Source organism: Palaemon carinicauda, chromosome 15, assembly GCF_036898095.1.
Source record: "Palaemon carinicauda isolate YSFRI2023 chromosome 15, ASM3689809v2, whole genome shotgun sequence".
Lineage (NCBI taxonomy): Eukaryota > Metazoa > Arthropoda > Malacostraca > Decapoda > Palaemonidae > Palaemon > Palaemon carinicauda.
In genome coordinates, this window is record NC_090739.1 from 2,327,945 (window position 1) to 2,342,557 (window position 14,613).

Here is a 14,613-nt window from a genome sequence, read left to right on the forward strand (position 1 = left end):
TATTCAGATAACAAATCTTTCAAAGAGGGGATCAACAAGAACAGTACAATATCACCCGAAATCATTTTCTCCAAAACCTTCTCCCAGATACTCCTACCTATATGTAATAGACAATTACCATTACGAGTCACGTGAGTTCTCGGTTGCAAAATATTGGCGACTTTGACACCTATCCTCCAGTCCCTTCTGCATGAAGGCCCCCTAGCTCTTTCTAGGAGCCCCCAAGGAGTCTTTCGATGGAAAATTCCTTACGTGCAATATGCAGAGGAGGGGGGAGGGGTGGGGGAGTCCGTTGCCTTACCGAGGTCTGGCGTATTTAACATGCATATAAAGCATGATACGGACTCCATATTTGGCTGGAATCAGAGACACATCACCGACCAACAACAGCTCCCCCAATTGACGACTCTCCGACCGAAAGAGAGAAAGAGAGAGATAGGGTGTTTGTGTGTACGATGGTCATTGATGCCATATCAAGTTAGCTCACGTTCGCACAACTGCAGTGGGGTTACGGTCATACAGTCAGCGAACAGGACGCAAGTGACACATTACGTTCTTGTTCGCAGTACAACGCTGCCCCCTAGATTATCTCCATGCGGTCTGTGGCCAGCACCCTCTCGATTATCTCCTTGCGGTATGTTCTCGAAAGATTTATCTTTGTAAATAAGTGTTGTTGACAAAACGATATTTTTGGATGATGATGTTTTTTCCGGATGTGGTTGTAAGGAAGTTATGTTATTTTAGACATTTGGAAAACTATTGATTTATCTTTGTAAATAAGTGGTGTTGACAAAAAATATTATTGGATGATAATATTTTTTCCGGATGTGGTTATAATGGAGTTGTTATTTTAGACGTTTTTGGAAAACTATTGCCCTTTTTTCAGGATGTGGTTATAAAAAAAGTTATATTATTTTAGACATCTGGAAAGCTATTGATTTATCTTTGTATATAAGTGTTGTTGACAAAACGATATATTATTGGATGATAATGTCTTTTTTTCCGGATGTTGTTGCAATGGAGTTATGTTATTTTAGACATTTGGAAAGCTAATGGCTTTTCTTTCAGGATGTGGTTGTAAGGAAGTTATGATATCTTAAGCATTTGGAAAGCTATTACTCTTTAATGTGACACTTCTGATTGGAAAAAATGCCTGATCAGCCTCCATACTAAAGTTTCCCATTCGTCGTCATCAAATAGTGAATTAGTGCGAATTGACACTTTTCTTCTTAAATCAACCAAAATTTCGCTTCATCTGAAATTGTCTTGTGTTTGGATGCTTAATTACTTTACAGTCATTACGATGTAAACCACTTGATTATATACACTGTAATCTTTACACATTACCATTCTGTATTTGATATCGGATTCATGGAGATACGAGCCTAAATGTTTTTATCATAACACTCAATTAGTTTGGTCCTTAAAAATATCAACTTAAATGAAACATTATGGATACTTAACTACTTTACAGTCATTACGATGTGAACCATTTGATTATATACACACTGTAATCTTTTCACATTACTATTCTGTATTTGATATCGGATTTATGGAAGTCCGAGCCTATTTTTTTATCATAACATTCAACTAGTTCGGTCCCTGAAAACACCAACTTGAATCAAAAACATTACCATTCTGTATCTGATACCAAATTCATGCTTCTTCTTCTTCTTCTTCTTCTTCTTTTTTTTTTCTTTTTTTTTTTTTACCATAACACTCAACTAGTTTGGTCCTTGATAATATCAACTTAAATCAAACAATATGGGTCACGAACTCTCCGTTCTCACCCTGTCCTAACAATAGTAGATTTTAACATCCCAAAAGAAACATGGAACAGGTGTCCCCTAACAGGGTGATTCGTCTGAAATTCGAGTACTAATGAACTTGATCAACCTACAACGAATAGATAATTAAGTGCTAGATCTAGGCCGTTTTTATTAGAATAAATCCTTCAACTATTTTCTTATATAAATATACCCGGCAAAACAATCTATCACGTCAAATAATTAAGTTTGGAGAAGAATAAATTTTTTATCTATTTTGGAGAAGAAATGTTTCTATTTATTTTCTCATATATAACTATACCTTGCAAAACAATCGCTCAAATCAAAACTTCAGAGCCTGCTGCTCATTTTGTTATTTTAACAAAACTGTATAATTTGATAAAATGTTAAATTCAGTGGCGAAAAGAACCATGTTATACAATACCTGTTAACTTTGTCTTCACAGGGTGAATGGGGTCGAAATAAGTTTTTTTTTTTTTTTTTTTTTTTGGGGGGGGGGGGGGTTTGAGGTATAATATTCAGAAGAGAATATATTCTATTCAATAACATAAAAATTATGAAACAACATTTAAATTCTGCCTTTGGGTAAAATACCAAAAGGTAGAACAAACTACGTAATTCCAAACTTCTTAAAGTTTTATCTCAATAATCAACAAGAACAAATGCAGCCGTTTCTGGGCCATTGCAGGACAAAGGCCTCAGACATGTACATAGACATGTCTGGGATTTGGCCAGTTTTCATCACCACGCAGGCCAGTACGGTATTAGTGATAGTGGGGGACTTCAGTGTGATCGCTCACAGCAAACCAACATAGTATGGGTGGCCCTGACTAGTGCAGTTTTGCTGATCAAATAGAAATAACATTAAATATTCTAAGACTGATAATGCCAAAGACTTATCAATTAAAAACCAAGAATAGGAAGACAAGACGATAGGCAATATTGGAAATGACATATTTTTGTCCTTCTCAAACTAATGGAAGCATTAGGTAAAGAAGAAGAACGGCATTAGTCCCCAATACATATTGGTACAATCATGACAAACCTTAAAGAAAAATAAGGATATTTATAACTTCAGACACATCTGGCAGGGGGGGTTATATGGCGCAAAATAAGAAATAAAGTATAAAGATAAGAAGGATCACTGAAACGAATACAAAAAGTTGTGCATGGAAATTTCAAAAACAACTTCACAAGTGTGAGTGTAAATGTACACAGTATTCCGAATCACAATTAACAAGTGTTATGTATAAGTGATATCGCTGCATTTGGTAGATATTCAAGACAGCCAGTAAATGTTTCACCAGGACACAAAAATGAAATTAAAAGAAGAAGAATCTTGGGATGGAGAGCTTTTGTTAAACATAATGAGGTTATGAAAAGTAAAATGCCACATTCTCGAAAAAGAAAAGTATTTAATCACATGGTCCTACCAGCATTAACATATGTTATTTAAATATATACGTTTCTTGGTGAACGATAAAGGTACGCTTCTGGACGGGTGAACTTTAAGAGTATGTTAATTTAAAAGTAAATTGGGGAATAAAGCCTTTAATTTAATGTTTACATTAATCGGAACAAAAGGTGTTTTTCTCCTGAAATACAAATTAAGGCATACCTGTTCTTCATCTATCAAGAACTATTGGAAGGTTGCACAACAAGATTTAATTTCAAGACTATTAATCATCCTCATCATCTCCTCCTACGCCTACTGACGCAAAGGGCTTCAGTTAGATTTCGCCAGTCGTCTCTATCTTGATCTTTTAAATCCATACTTCTTTATCCATCATCTCCCACTTCATGCTTCATAGTCCTCAGCCCCGTAGGGCTGGGTCTTTCAACTCTTCTAGTGCTTTGTGGAGCCCAGTTGAAAGTTTGGTGAACTAATCTCTATTGGGGAGCGCGAAGAGCATTCCCAAACCATCTCCATTTACCCCTCACACATAAAATTGTCAATATGGGTAATTTGGGTAGAGTAAACTTTAAGAAGCGAAAGTCGAAACGCCAAATGACGCCATGCTCTGTTAGTTCTTAATCATGTGCATTTTTATAATGTAAATAAAAAGACGTGTCTGTCAAAATGAATAGATAAACAGACAGATAGAGTGACATTGTACTAAAAAGTCATGATTAAAAGTTCTGTGTAACATATGCTGTTGATGAATCAAGCTGAACACCTTGTTAGCCAAATATTTACAGATCCATTTTCAATATCAGATATTGCTCATTGGAGTAATTACCAACTAATCAACAAGAGACCAAAAACTTTTAATACTATTATTATTATTATATTATTATTATTATTATTATTATTATTATCAGCTAGGCTATACCCTAATGGAAAAGCAGGATACTATAAGGCCAAGGGGTACAACCGGAAAAATAGCCCAGTGAGGAAAGGAAATAAGGAAACAGAATGAGCCTGAGTGTACCCTCTAAAATGAGAATTCTTAATACAAGACAGTGATAGCGCAGTGAGGAAAAGAAATAAGGAAACAAATAAATTGTGTGTGAGGGCACTCTCAAGCAAGAGAACTCCAATCCAAGACAGTGAAAGACCATGGTGCCGAGGCTATGGCACTGCCAAAGGCAAGAGAACAATGGTTTGGTTTTGGAGTGTCCTTCTCCTAGATGAGTTGCTTACCATGATAGCTAAAGAGTCTCTTCTACCCTTACCATGTGGAAAATAACCTCTTGAGTGAAGAAGAGTTCTTCGGTTATCTAGGTGTTGTCAGGTGTATATATGAGGAAAGAGGATGTGTAAAAAATAGGCCAGACTATTCGATGTATGTGAAGGCAAAGGAAAAATGAGCCATAACCAGAGAGGGATCAAAAGTAATATTATCTGGCCAGTCAAAGGTTCTAATAACTCTAGTTGTAGTATCTCAACAGGTCGCTGGCGCCTTAACCAACCGACTATCTATAGAAATTAACATCAAAATCCGACTATGAAAAGTTCTCATAACGAGATTACCACAAAAGTAATATATGTGCATCTCCTTTTCCATTTTCCATGCAAAAAAAAAAAAAAAAAAAACGAATAAATTCAGTAAATAATAATAAATTCTATGATGTCAGGAGGGAGACCAATAGACCGTGTGATCTTTGGCATACAGATAAGCTGTACCTTTTAGCAGTCTCGCCTTTTAATATGAGGTTCAAGACTACACAGTTTTCTAAAAGATTTGATCCGGGTGTGATCAAATTGTGGAATGGACTTCAGGATCGTAGTTGGACCTTTGGTACTCTTTTTAAGTCAAAATTGTTGAAGAAACTCGTTGTAGTTTAACTTTTTATTGTGAGTATTTAATAGTGTGTTTATCTATTGTATAACTTTGTTATGGCTTCATTTGATGTATTTTGCAGCCACTAAGTGTCAAATTAGGATTATAGATTGCCTAATAATAACAAACATATATTATCTCTCTCGCGTTAATTGCTGTCATTATAATTCATATTTCTTTAATATCAACAACTGCGATATTTCAATTTTTTTTCTTAAATATGTAGTGTTATTGATTTGAGACTTCGTGAGAAATCATGCACGCCTAAAAAATCTTGCATTTTGTATTTCACTATAACAGAAAGACTAAAGCTGTGGTTACAAGCTTCTTAATATAGAAGAAATTAGTTCATTGAAATACAGGAGAGTTTTTTCCTCGTAATATTCGAAATATCTTTTGATGTTAAAAAGAATAAAAAAAAAGTTTCGGGGATATATCTCCGCTGTAATAATTCAGAAAAAAAAAAACATTTCCTAGAAGAGTTAGAAGACCCAGGCCTACATGGCTGAGGACTAAGAAGCGTGAAGTAGGATATACTAAATGGGGAAGTATTGATATAAAAGCTCAAGATAGAGACGACTGGCGCAATCTAACCGAGGCCCTTCGCGTTAATAGGCGAAGGAGGAGATGATGATGATGATGACTTGACTGAATGAATAAACACATTAGATAATTCAATTTCTATTATAATAGGATAGATGATTTTACTTAAGCTTGCTTTTAATTTTATTATCATTTGCGTTAAACAGAAGTTAGGAAAAAAATATTTTATTTAAAATTTAAGCTTGCTTTTAACTTTATTATCATTTGCGTTAAACAGAAGACAGAGAAAAAAAAATATTTTATTTAAAATTCAGATTCGTGAATAAACATACAAATATTTAGAGTAATGATGTTACTGTTCTTAAAATATTTTATTTTTCCTTGTTTCCTTTCCTCATTAGGCTATTTTCCCTGTTGGAGCCCCTGGGCTAATAGCATCCTGCTTTCCCAACTAGGGTCGTAGCTTAGCAAGTAATAATAATAATAATAATAATAATAATAATAATTTGATGATTCAATTACTACTATAATTCAAATGATCATTTTACCTAAGCTTGCTTTAACATTATTATCATTTACGTCGAAAAGTACACATAGAAAAACATAATAATAGAAATCTGGAATTACATAGCAACAATATGACTCGAAGGGAAATCTGGAATTACACAACAACAATATGACTGGAAGGTAATCTGGAATTACATAACAACAATATGACTGGAAGGGAAATCTGGAATTACATAACAACAATATGACTGGAAGGTAAATCTGGAATTACATAACAATAATATGACTGGAAGGGAAATCTGGAATTACATAACAACAATATGACTCGAAGGGAAATCTGGAATTACATAACAACAATATGACTGGAAGGGAAATCTGGAATTACACAACAACAATATGACTGGAAGGTAAATCTGGAATTACATAACAACAATATGACTGGAAGGGAAATCTGGAATTACATAACAACAATATGACTGGAAGGGAAAACTGGAATTACATAACAACAATACAGCTGGTAAGGGGGGAGGTGCGGGTAGGTGACATGGAATGGGTAGTGGCCATTGGGCACCCAGAGGCACCTACCTCTCTGCAACAAGTACTCGAAAGTGGGTCCTATGTAATAAACCATGTAATAATTCATACATACACACACTTGACGAGCTCATACAGACGCAGTGTCTTTATTTGGTTGAGACTGTCCTTCGAATTGCATCATAAGGACGTATCAAAGGGGAGTTCATCTCGATGGAGGGCAATTTCGGACTTGTGATAGATGGATACTTCCTCTCTCTTTTTCTATCTCTCTATATAAAACACACACACACACACACACACACATATATATATATATATATATATAATATGAACATACACACACATATATATTATATATATATATTATATATATATATATATATATATATACATACAAACATATATATATATAGATATATATATATATATACATATATATATATATATATAAATACATATATACATACATACATACATACATATATATATATATATATATATATATATATATATATAAACACACACATTATATATACGCACAAATATATAAATCCTATTTGTGATAGTGGAAACTCACTTCCATATTATAATATCTATTTTTACTTGGGAGGAGTCCAAAGCAATGCTTTCATTTATGATCGCTTTAATTGCATCAGTGGAACTTGCAATTTTACGTGTGTTGGTTTTATACCTGGCTGAGTATCTAACTTATATAGTTCGTATACCATTACTGGCTCTCCAGACATCAGTCTAAAAATAGATATAATCAGTGGGCTAGTTTTTAGAATGATCGACACCCGCCAGCCAGTCTCTCTCTCTCTCTCTCTCTCTCTCTCTCTCTCTCTCTCTCTCTCTCTCTCTCTCTCTCTCTCTCTCTCTCCCTATACACTTTTACATTTCTTTTATTCATCAAGCATCGCTGTTATTTGTTTTTGTAGTCACATGACAGCCATTCTGTCAAGCGCATGGAGACTGGCATCGCCTTGCCAGGAGCATTTATATAACCGGAGGCAATCTGCATACAACACGTATAATACAGTAATCAAGTAATGTATTAGTGAAACTACATTCACTTCAATTAATTTTACTGGTTATTAAGGGATGTAGAAGATGGAAACTACAGTAGCATTACTATTATTATTATTATTATTATTATTATTATTATTATTATTATTACTTGCAAAACTACAACCCTAGTTGGGTAAGCAAGATGCTATAATCCCAAGGGCTCCAACAGGGAAAAATAGCCCAGGGAAGAAAAGAAATAAAAACCCATTAAATGATATAAGAAGTAATGAACAACTAAAATCATATATTTCAACTGCATTATCAACATTAAAACAGATATTTCATATATAAACTATAAAAAGACTTAAGCCAGTAATTAAAGTTAATTATTTGGCTAACAAGGGAATGTAGAGAATTGGGGATGACAGATTAATTGTGCAGACTACTCGAAGGGAAGAGGAAAGGGGGGGGGGGGGGAGGTTGGCAGTATAGAGAATGGTTTAAGCTTCCCCCGAGCAATGCCAACCCTCTCTCTAATCCGGGCTGCATGCCAGGTGCCCCCGCTGATGAACTCGTTAGCAATGCCGGAGGTCCACTGACCATCAAAACGAATAATCATTTGTATACACGGCCCGAAGGAGACTGGCCCATCGAGAGGGTACCGTCACTAGTCGTTTGGATGTCGCCAGAGATGTCACATGATATCTCCAGTTGACGAGAGAGAGAGAGAGGAGAGAGAGAGAGGAGAGAGAGAGAGGAGGAGAGGAGAGAGAGAGAGAGAGAGGAGAGAGAGAGAGAGATTCTTTCATTGGCAGTATCACCAAAATTCGAGGTCTCATTATTCCTACTGTTTCTGATATTTAGTACCATTCTGTGGCTGAGAGAGAGAGAGAGAGAGAGAGAGAGAGAGAGAGAGAGAGAGAGAGAGAGACTTTCATTGGTAGTATTACTAGAATTCGAGGTGATGATCCCTACTAAGTTTCTTATGATTAGACTACCAAGGGTCAGTTTGAGAGAGAGAGAGAGAGAGAGAGAGAGAGAGAGAGAGAGAGAGAGAGAGAGAGAGAGAGAGAGAGAACATTCACAAAACAAGCTGTTATTTATAAAGCTTGTGCATCGTTAGTTACCAGAATGGGATATAGATGGCGTGTTATTGTTAATATTCACACTATTTAACGTTATTCATCGGGACCTTGGCCTGTGATTGTCGTGGTTTCTCCAAATTTGGTGGTAGGGCTTAAAATCACATTGCAATATAACCATAGAACTAAATTTCTAATAAGACCTTAGAACAAAATTTCTAATAAGACCATAGAACAAAATTTATATTAAGACCCTAGAACAAAATTTCTAATAACACCATAGAACAAAATTCCTAATAAGACCATAGAACCAAAGTTCTAATAAGACCATAGAACCAAATTCCTAATAAGACCAAAGAACCAAATTCCTACTAAGACCATAGAACAAAATTTCTAATAAGACCATAGAACAAAATTTCTAATAAGACCAAAGAATAAAATTTCTAATAAGGCCATAGAAAAAAAATTCTAATAAGACCATTGAACCAAATTCCTAATAAGACCAAAAAACAAGATTTTAAATAAGACCCTAGAACAAAATTTCTGAGTCATCTATCATTCAATGAAGTGATCCTTTCCTTCCTATTTAAAAAAAAATAATAATGAAAAACTAAGATATTGTTTACATTTTTCTGTCATTTTTGTTTTGTTTACCAAAGTTGTGTTATAATGCACCTGGGTAATGAAATCTTCAATTGTTAAGAAGTTTATTTACCAAGAGTATTAAAGGGGTTCTCAAAACTCAGCTAAATTTCTTTTTAGATTGAATAAGGGATTAAAAGTCAATATATATATATATATATATATATATATATATATATATATATATAATATATATATATATATATATATATATATATATATATATATATATATATATATGTGTGTGTGTGTGTGTATAGATATAAATATTTCTTTCCTGTCACGCTCAGGGGGATGACGAGTAGTTATATCCTAATAACAGGGGGTACCCAGACGGGCACACTCGGACGCCACACTCCCACAAATTGCCGAACTAGCGGGTTGTAGTTTGGAAAGGGGGAGGGGGTTGGAAGTTTTGAATATGTTTGTGTGCGCGTGTGCACAAATATGAATAATTTAGACGTCATTTTTGACGGCTCGGGTATAATAATAATAATAATAATAATAATAATAACCCCATATACAATTAAACTGGCCTTTATTCCCTGCACGATTTCAAACGCCCTTTAATAATGACGCCAATACAGAGAGTATTATTGCGTAATTCATGTATTTCCTTATGTAAGAAAACACGCAAACAACTTGTTTAAAAAAGTGAGCATCTTGTAGATTCATTCTTCATCCCATTGTTATTCAACTCTTTTTTTGGAATTACTACGTGAGCTTAATTCCGTTGTTAGTGTTGGTAATGTTACTATAGTATTTGATATGACAGCAACGCCTTTTGTATTTTTCGATATGTCGTAAGTGACAACTTCTTTTGTAGCTAAAATTCAAATGGAACTTGGATTGGTCATTGGATATATGTATATATATATATATATATATATATATATATATATATATATATATATATATATATATATATATATATATATATTCATATATATATATATATATATATATATATATATATATATTTATATATACACATACATATGATATATATTTATATATATATATATATATATATATATATATATATATGAATATATATATATATATATATATATATATATATATATATATCATATGTATGTGTATATATAAATTTCATATATATCTATACATAATTGTATATGTATGCATACATACTGTACATATGTATACATTTATATTCATATACAGTATATAAAGGCTGTAGGACAATATATATCATATGTATGTGTATATATAAATTTCATATAAATCTATATATAATTGTATATGTATGCATACATACTGTACATATGTATACATTTATATTCATATACAGTATATAAAGGCTGTGGGACAAGCAACCTCATTCCAGAGGCACAGCCGTATGAAGAAAAAATACGTCTGTATGTCATACTAGTTTACACAACGTCAAAAATGACGACTAAATATTTAGATATCCAAACACATGCAACCCCCCCCCCCCCTCTCACCAGAGTAAGACTACTCCCTCTCTCCCTTACCCGAGACCCCTGGAGGATTTGGCGTGACCGGACAGAAATTATATATAGTTACACTGTTCACACACATATTCCTTTTAGAACTTGTGACTTTTAGAGTTTTCTTCCTTCAGTAACAACAGCTCTCGTTCGTAAGTTAAATGCAATCTCTCATAGGTGGAAAACATCTCACTGCTTCTACGACTCTTATTTACCAATAAAATCAAAATTTCACTGTTATTATTATTATTATTATTATTATTATTATTATTATTATTATTATTATTATTAGCTAAGCTACAACCCTAGTTGGAAAAGCAGGAGCTATAAGCCCCGGGGCCCCAACAGGGAAAATAGTAAATAGTTTATATATGAAAGATTTATTTTGATGTTGTTATTGGTCTTAAACTTCTTGAAGTTTTTCTTTATTTCCTTCCCTTACTGAGCTATTTTCCACTTTGGAGCCATTGGGGTTATAGTAACTTGCTTTTCCAACTAGGTTTGTAGCATAGGTAATAATAATAATAATAATAATAATAATAATAATAATAATAATAATAATAATAATAATGGTAGTAGTACATATATACAATCATTTGAATTGAATGATGCCAAACAGTATGAAAGGCCATGGAGTAAAACCAGGACCTAGTTTAAATTAAAGTAATATTTATTTTCATCGATATTTACCTCATTTCATCTTTTTGTGATCACCATAATTTAAATTTCTGTCATGTTTCATTTCATCTCTGCTCATTACGCACATTACTGTATAGGCCTGGCAGATAACAAGGACAGAAAAATTCAGTGTAGGCCTGGTAGATCCCAAAGACAATATATCAAAATGAAGTACAAGACTACACCGACATAATGATCTCTAATTTGTAGTAAAGTACTGTAAATTGAATACAAGATATTTAGTGATTTACTTCATATTGGAAGCAAAAGAAAAAAGAAAAGAAACATGGTAATTATAATGGAAAATTAAAAATATGCAAAAATGAAAAAAAAATACCCCATGAACACCAGAAATTTGAATTAAAGAGAATTTTAGTGGAGGCAAGAGTTGGAAGACCCAGGACCACATGGGTGAGGACTATGACGCGTGAAGTAGGAGATGATGAATGGTGATGTATTGATTTAAAAACTCAATAGACGTAAGAGAAGAATGATGATGATTTAGTGGAGCAACGGTAAAAATGACAAGATTCTAAATTTTATCATGTCAAAGTAAATTATGAAAATCTATAAATATAAATAAAATAGTGATTATAAATGGAAAAATTATTGCATACCAATATAATCTATTAGGAAGATACTTATGTATAAAGGACACTAAACCGACCTTGAAATAATAACCTTTAATAACCTTTCAAATGTTATGAATTTCACAGGTATTGATTTGCAATCTCAAGGTTTAAGGTTTAAAGGCCGATCATGAATAGCAGAGGTAAGGGACGGTGACAAGGCCGTAGAGACTGCCCAAGCCCCTTCTCCAACTAAGCTATGATCAAGAATGGCCAGGGAATGGCTGCTAAGGACTCAGCAGGTAGACGTATAGGCTCCCACAAACCCCATATCCATAGCTCACAAGGATAGTGAAGTTTGCCCAACCCCTTTTCCATCCCAGCTATGACCAGGGAGGGCCAGGCAATGGCTGCTGATGATTCACCAGGTAGACCTATAGGGATCATCAAATCCCACATCCTCTGCTCACAAGGATGGTGAGGTTGCAGACACAACAAGAAACTATCGAGCTTGAGCGGGTCTCGAACCCTAGTCTAGCAGAGCGCCAGACAATGACGTTTCCAAAGATATCTTTACCAAGACATCCAATAGGGTTCAATTTTCCCGTTCTCTGAAGCAATGTATCCACTCTAGCACATACATTCCGTCCATAACGAAGTCTAATTATTATCTTCCCCTAACTTACCCGGTAATTACGCAAAAAGGCCACTTCACTCATTCCAAGTAACCACAGACACAACTTGCAATGAGTTTAGTAAAATAACGCTGTTTGTGTTTAAGGAGTCCACACACACACGTGTGTGTATATATATATATATATATATATATATATATATATATATATATATATATATATATATATATATGTGTGTGTGTGTGTGTGTGTGTGTGTGTGTGTGTGTGTGTGTGTACAATTCTTACACAACCAAACATATTAGTATGTTTGTGTAAAATTTATCTCTATCTATCTATATATATATATATATATATATATATATATATATATATATATATATATATATATATATATATATATATATATACTACAGGCGAAGTCAAATTACGTAGAATAACTAATTTCATTACCAGACGAAAACAAATTTAAATATAAAATAATCGCATTTTCATTACCAGACGAAAACAAATTTAAATATAAAATAATCACAACCACATTTTATTTCTGCACAAATATCAGAGTACCCCCGAATAAAATTGATCCCATTTTCTTTCTCACAAGTGCAAGAAAATGTCAGGCAAAGGTCATACTATAGATAGCTCTGTTTTACGACCTTAACCTTTAATTATGCGTATAAGGAAATGAGGGCGGATAAGTGTTCGTCTCATGTTGTATGAGTTCACCCCGTAGAGTTTATCAAAGGAGGCCAGGTGTACCGGTTTCAAATTACCCCCTCCAAATCTTACCCCCCGGTAATTTGAAACCGGATTCAAACTACCGGGGGGTAACTTGATACCGGTTTCAAGCTACCCCCGGGGGTAATTTGAAGCCGGTTTTATGCTACCCCCCTGGTTTCAAATTACCCCCCTCGTTTTTGCGCAGGATCTCATCATTTATGAATATTAATAAATTGCTTTTAATCAGGGTCAACACAATCATTAGGTAATATGTATATACATGTATTGTTTCACCTATTGGTATCGTTTATTAATATCCAGCCTTTATCCGTCTTATGTTTATATCTTGGTTAATAAATGTCGGATATTCCATTATCAGTCATGGGCGCAATATTTTTCCGAGACAGGAAGACGAGGTGAAATTTGATTTTGACGGTTATTTTTTCCATTATTTGAAATATTTCATAATTATATTGCAAGCAAATATTATATAAGGTATAATCAACATATTGATCATAAGTATATATGTATACATATATATATATATATATATATATATATATATATATATATATATATATATATATATATATATATACTGTATATATATATATATTATATATATATATATATATATATATATATATATATATATATATAATACATGTATATGTACTTGTATGTATGTTGTAAATACTATATCATTCATGATATCAGTAAATAATTAACTCTTTTAATAAAGCAAGATTGTAAGCAATTATAACAGTTTTAATAAAACGTGGTACAGTACATGATGTTTGCTTCTACTGTACTTACATTGGTTGTTTGTATACGAAAACACCTGTACTACGGAAAAGTCGTTACACTTTATAGCCCTCTATGGATGACATTGAACACAGCTTGTGTTAATCTCACAACTGTTGTTACTGATTTTAGCCTAAGGGCAGGCAGCTGTGTGTTATCATGGGCTAAATCAAATCCTATTTAAACCATCTTCCAGAGTAGTAAGTGATGGATTCGTGTATGGATTTTTTTTTCTCTGTTGTTGATCTCGAAATGGAAAATTATTGAAAAACGGTGACATAAAATGTTTAAGAATTTTACCTGAAATGTATCATAAAGAAAAAAAAAGACCTCGCCACATGGT

General features: G+C 33.4%; 1 protein-coding gene across 1 annotated transcript in view; it reads left to right on the plus strand.

The window, feature by feature from the left end:
* The first annotated feature begins 467 nt into the window (after window positions 1-467).
* The window catches only part of LOC137654435 (proton channel OtopLc-like), a 156,571-nt gene continuing 142,425 nt past the window's right edge, over window positions 468-14,613 (plus strand). The window contains exon 1 of the mRNA XM_068388052.1: window positions 468-634. Coding sequence (XP_068244153.1) covers window positions 594-634 — 41 coding nt within the window. The 5' untranslated portion in view covers window positions 468-593. The remainder of the gene's footprint in view (window positions 635-14,613) is intronic.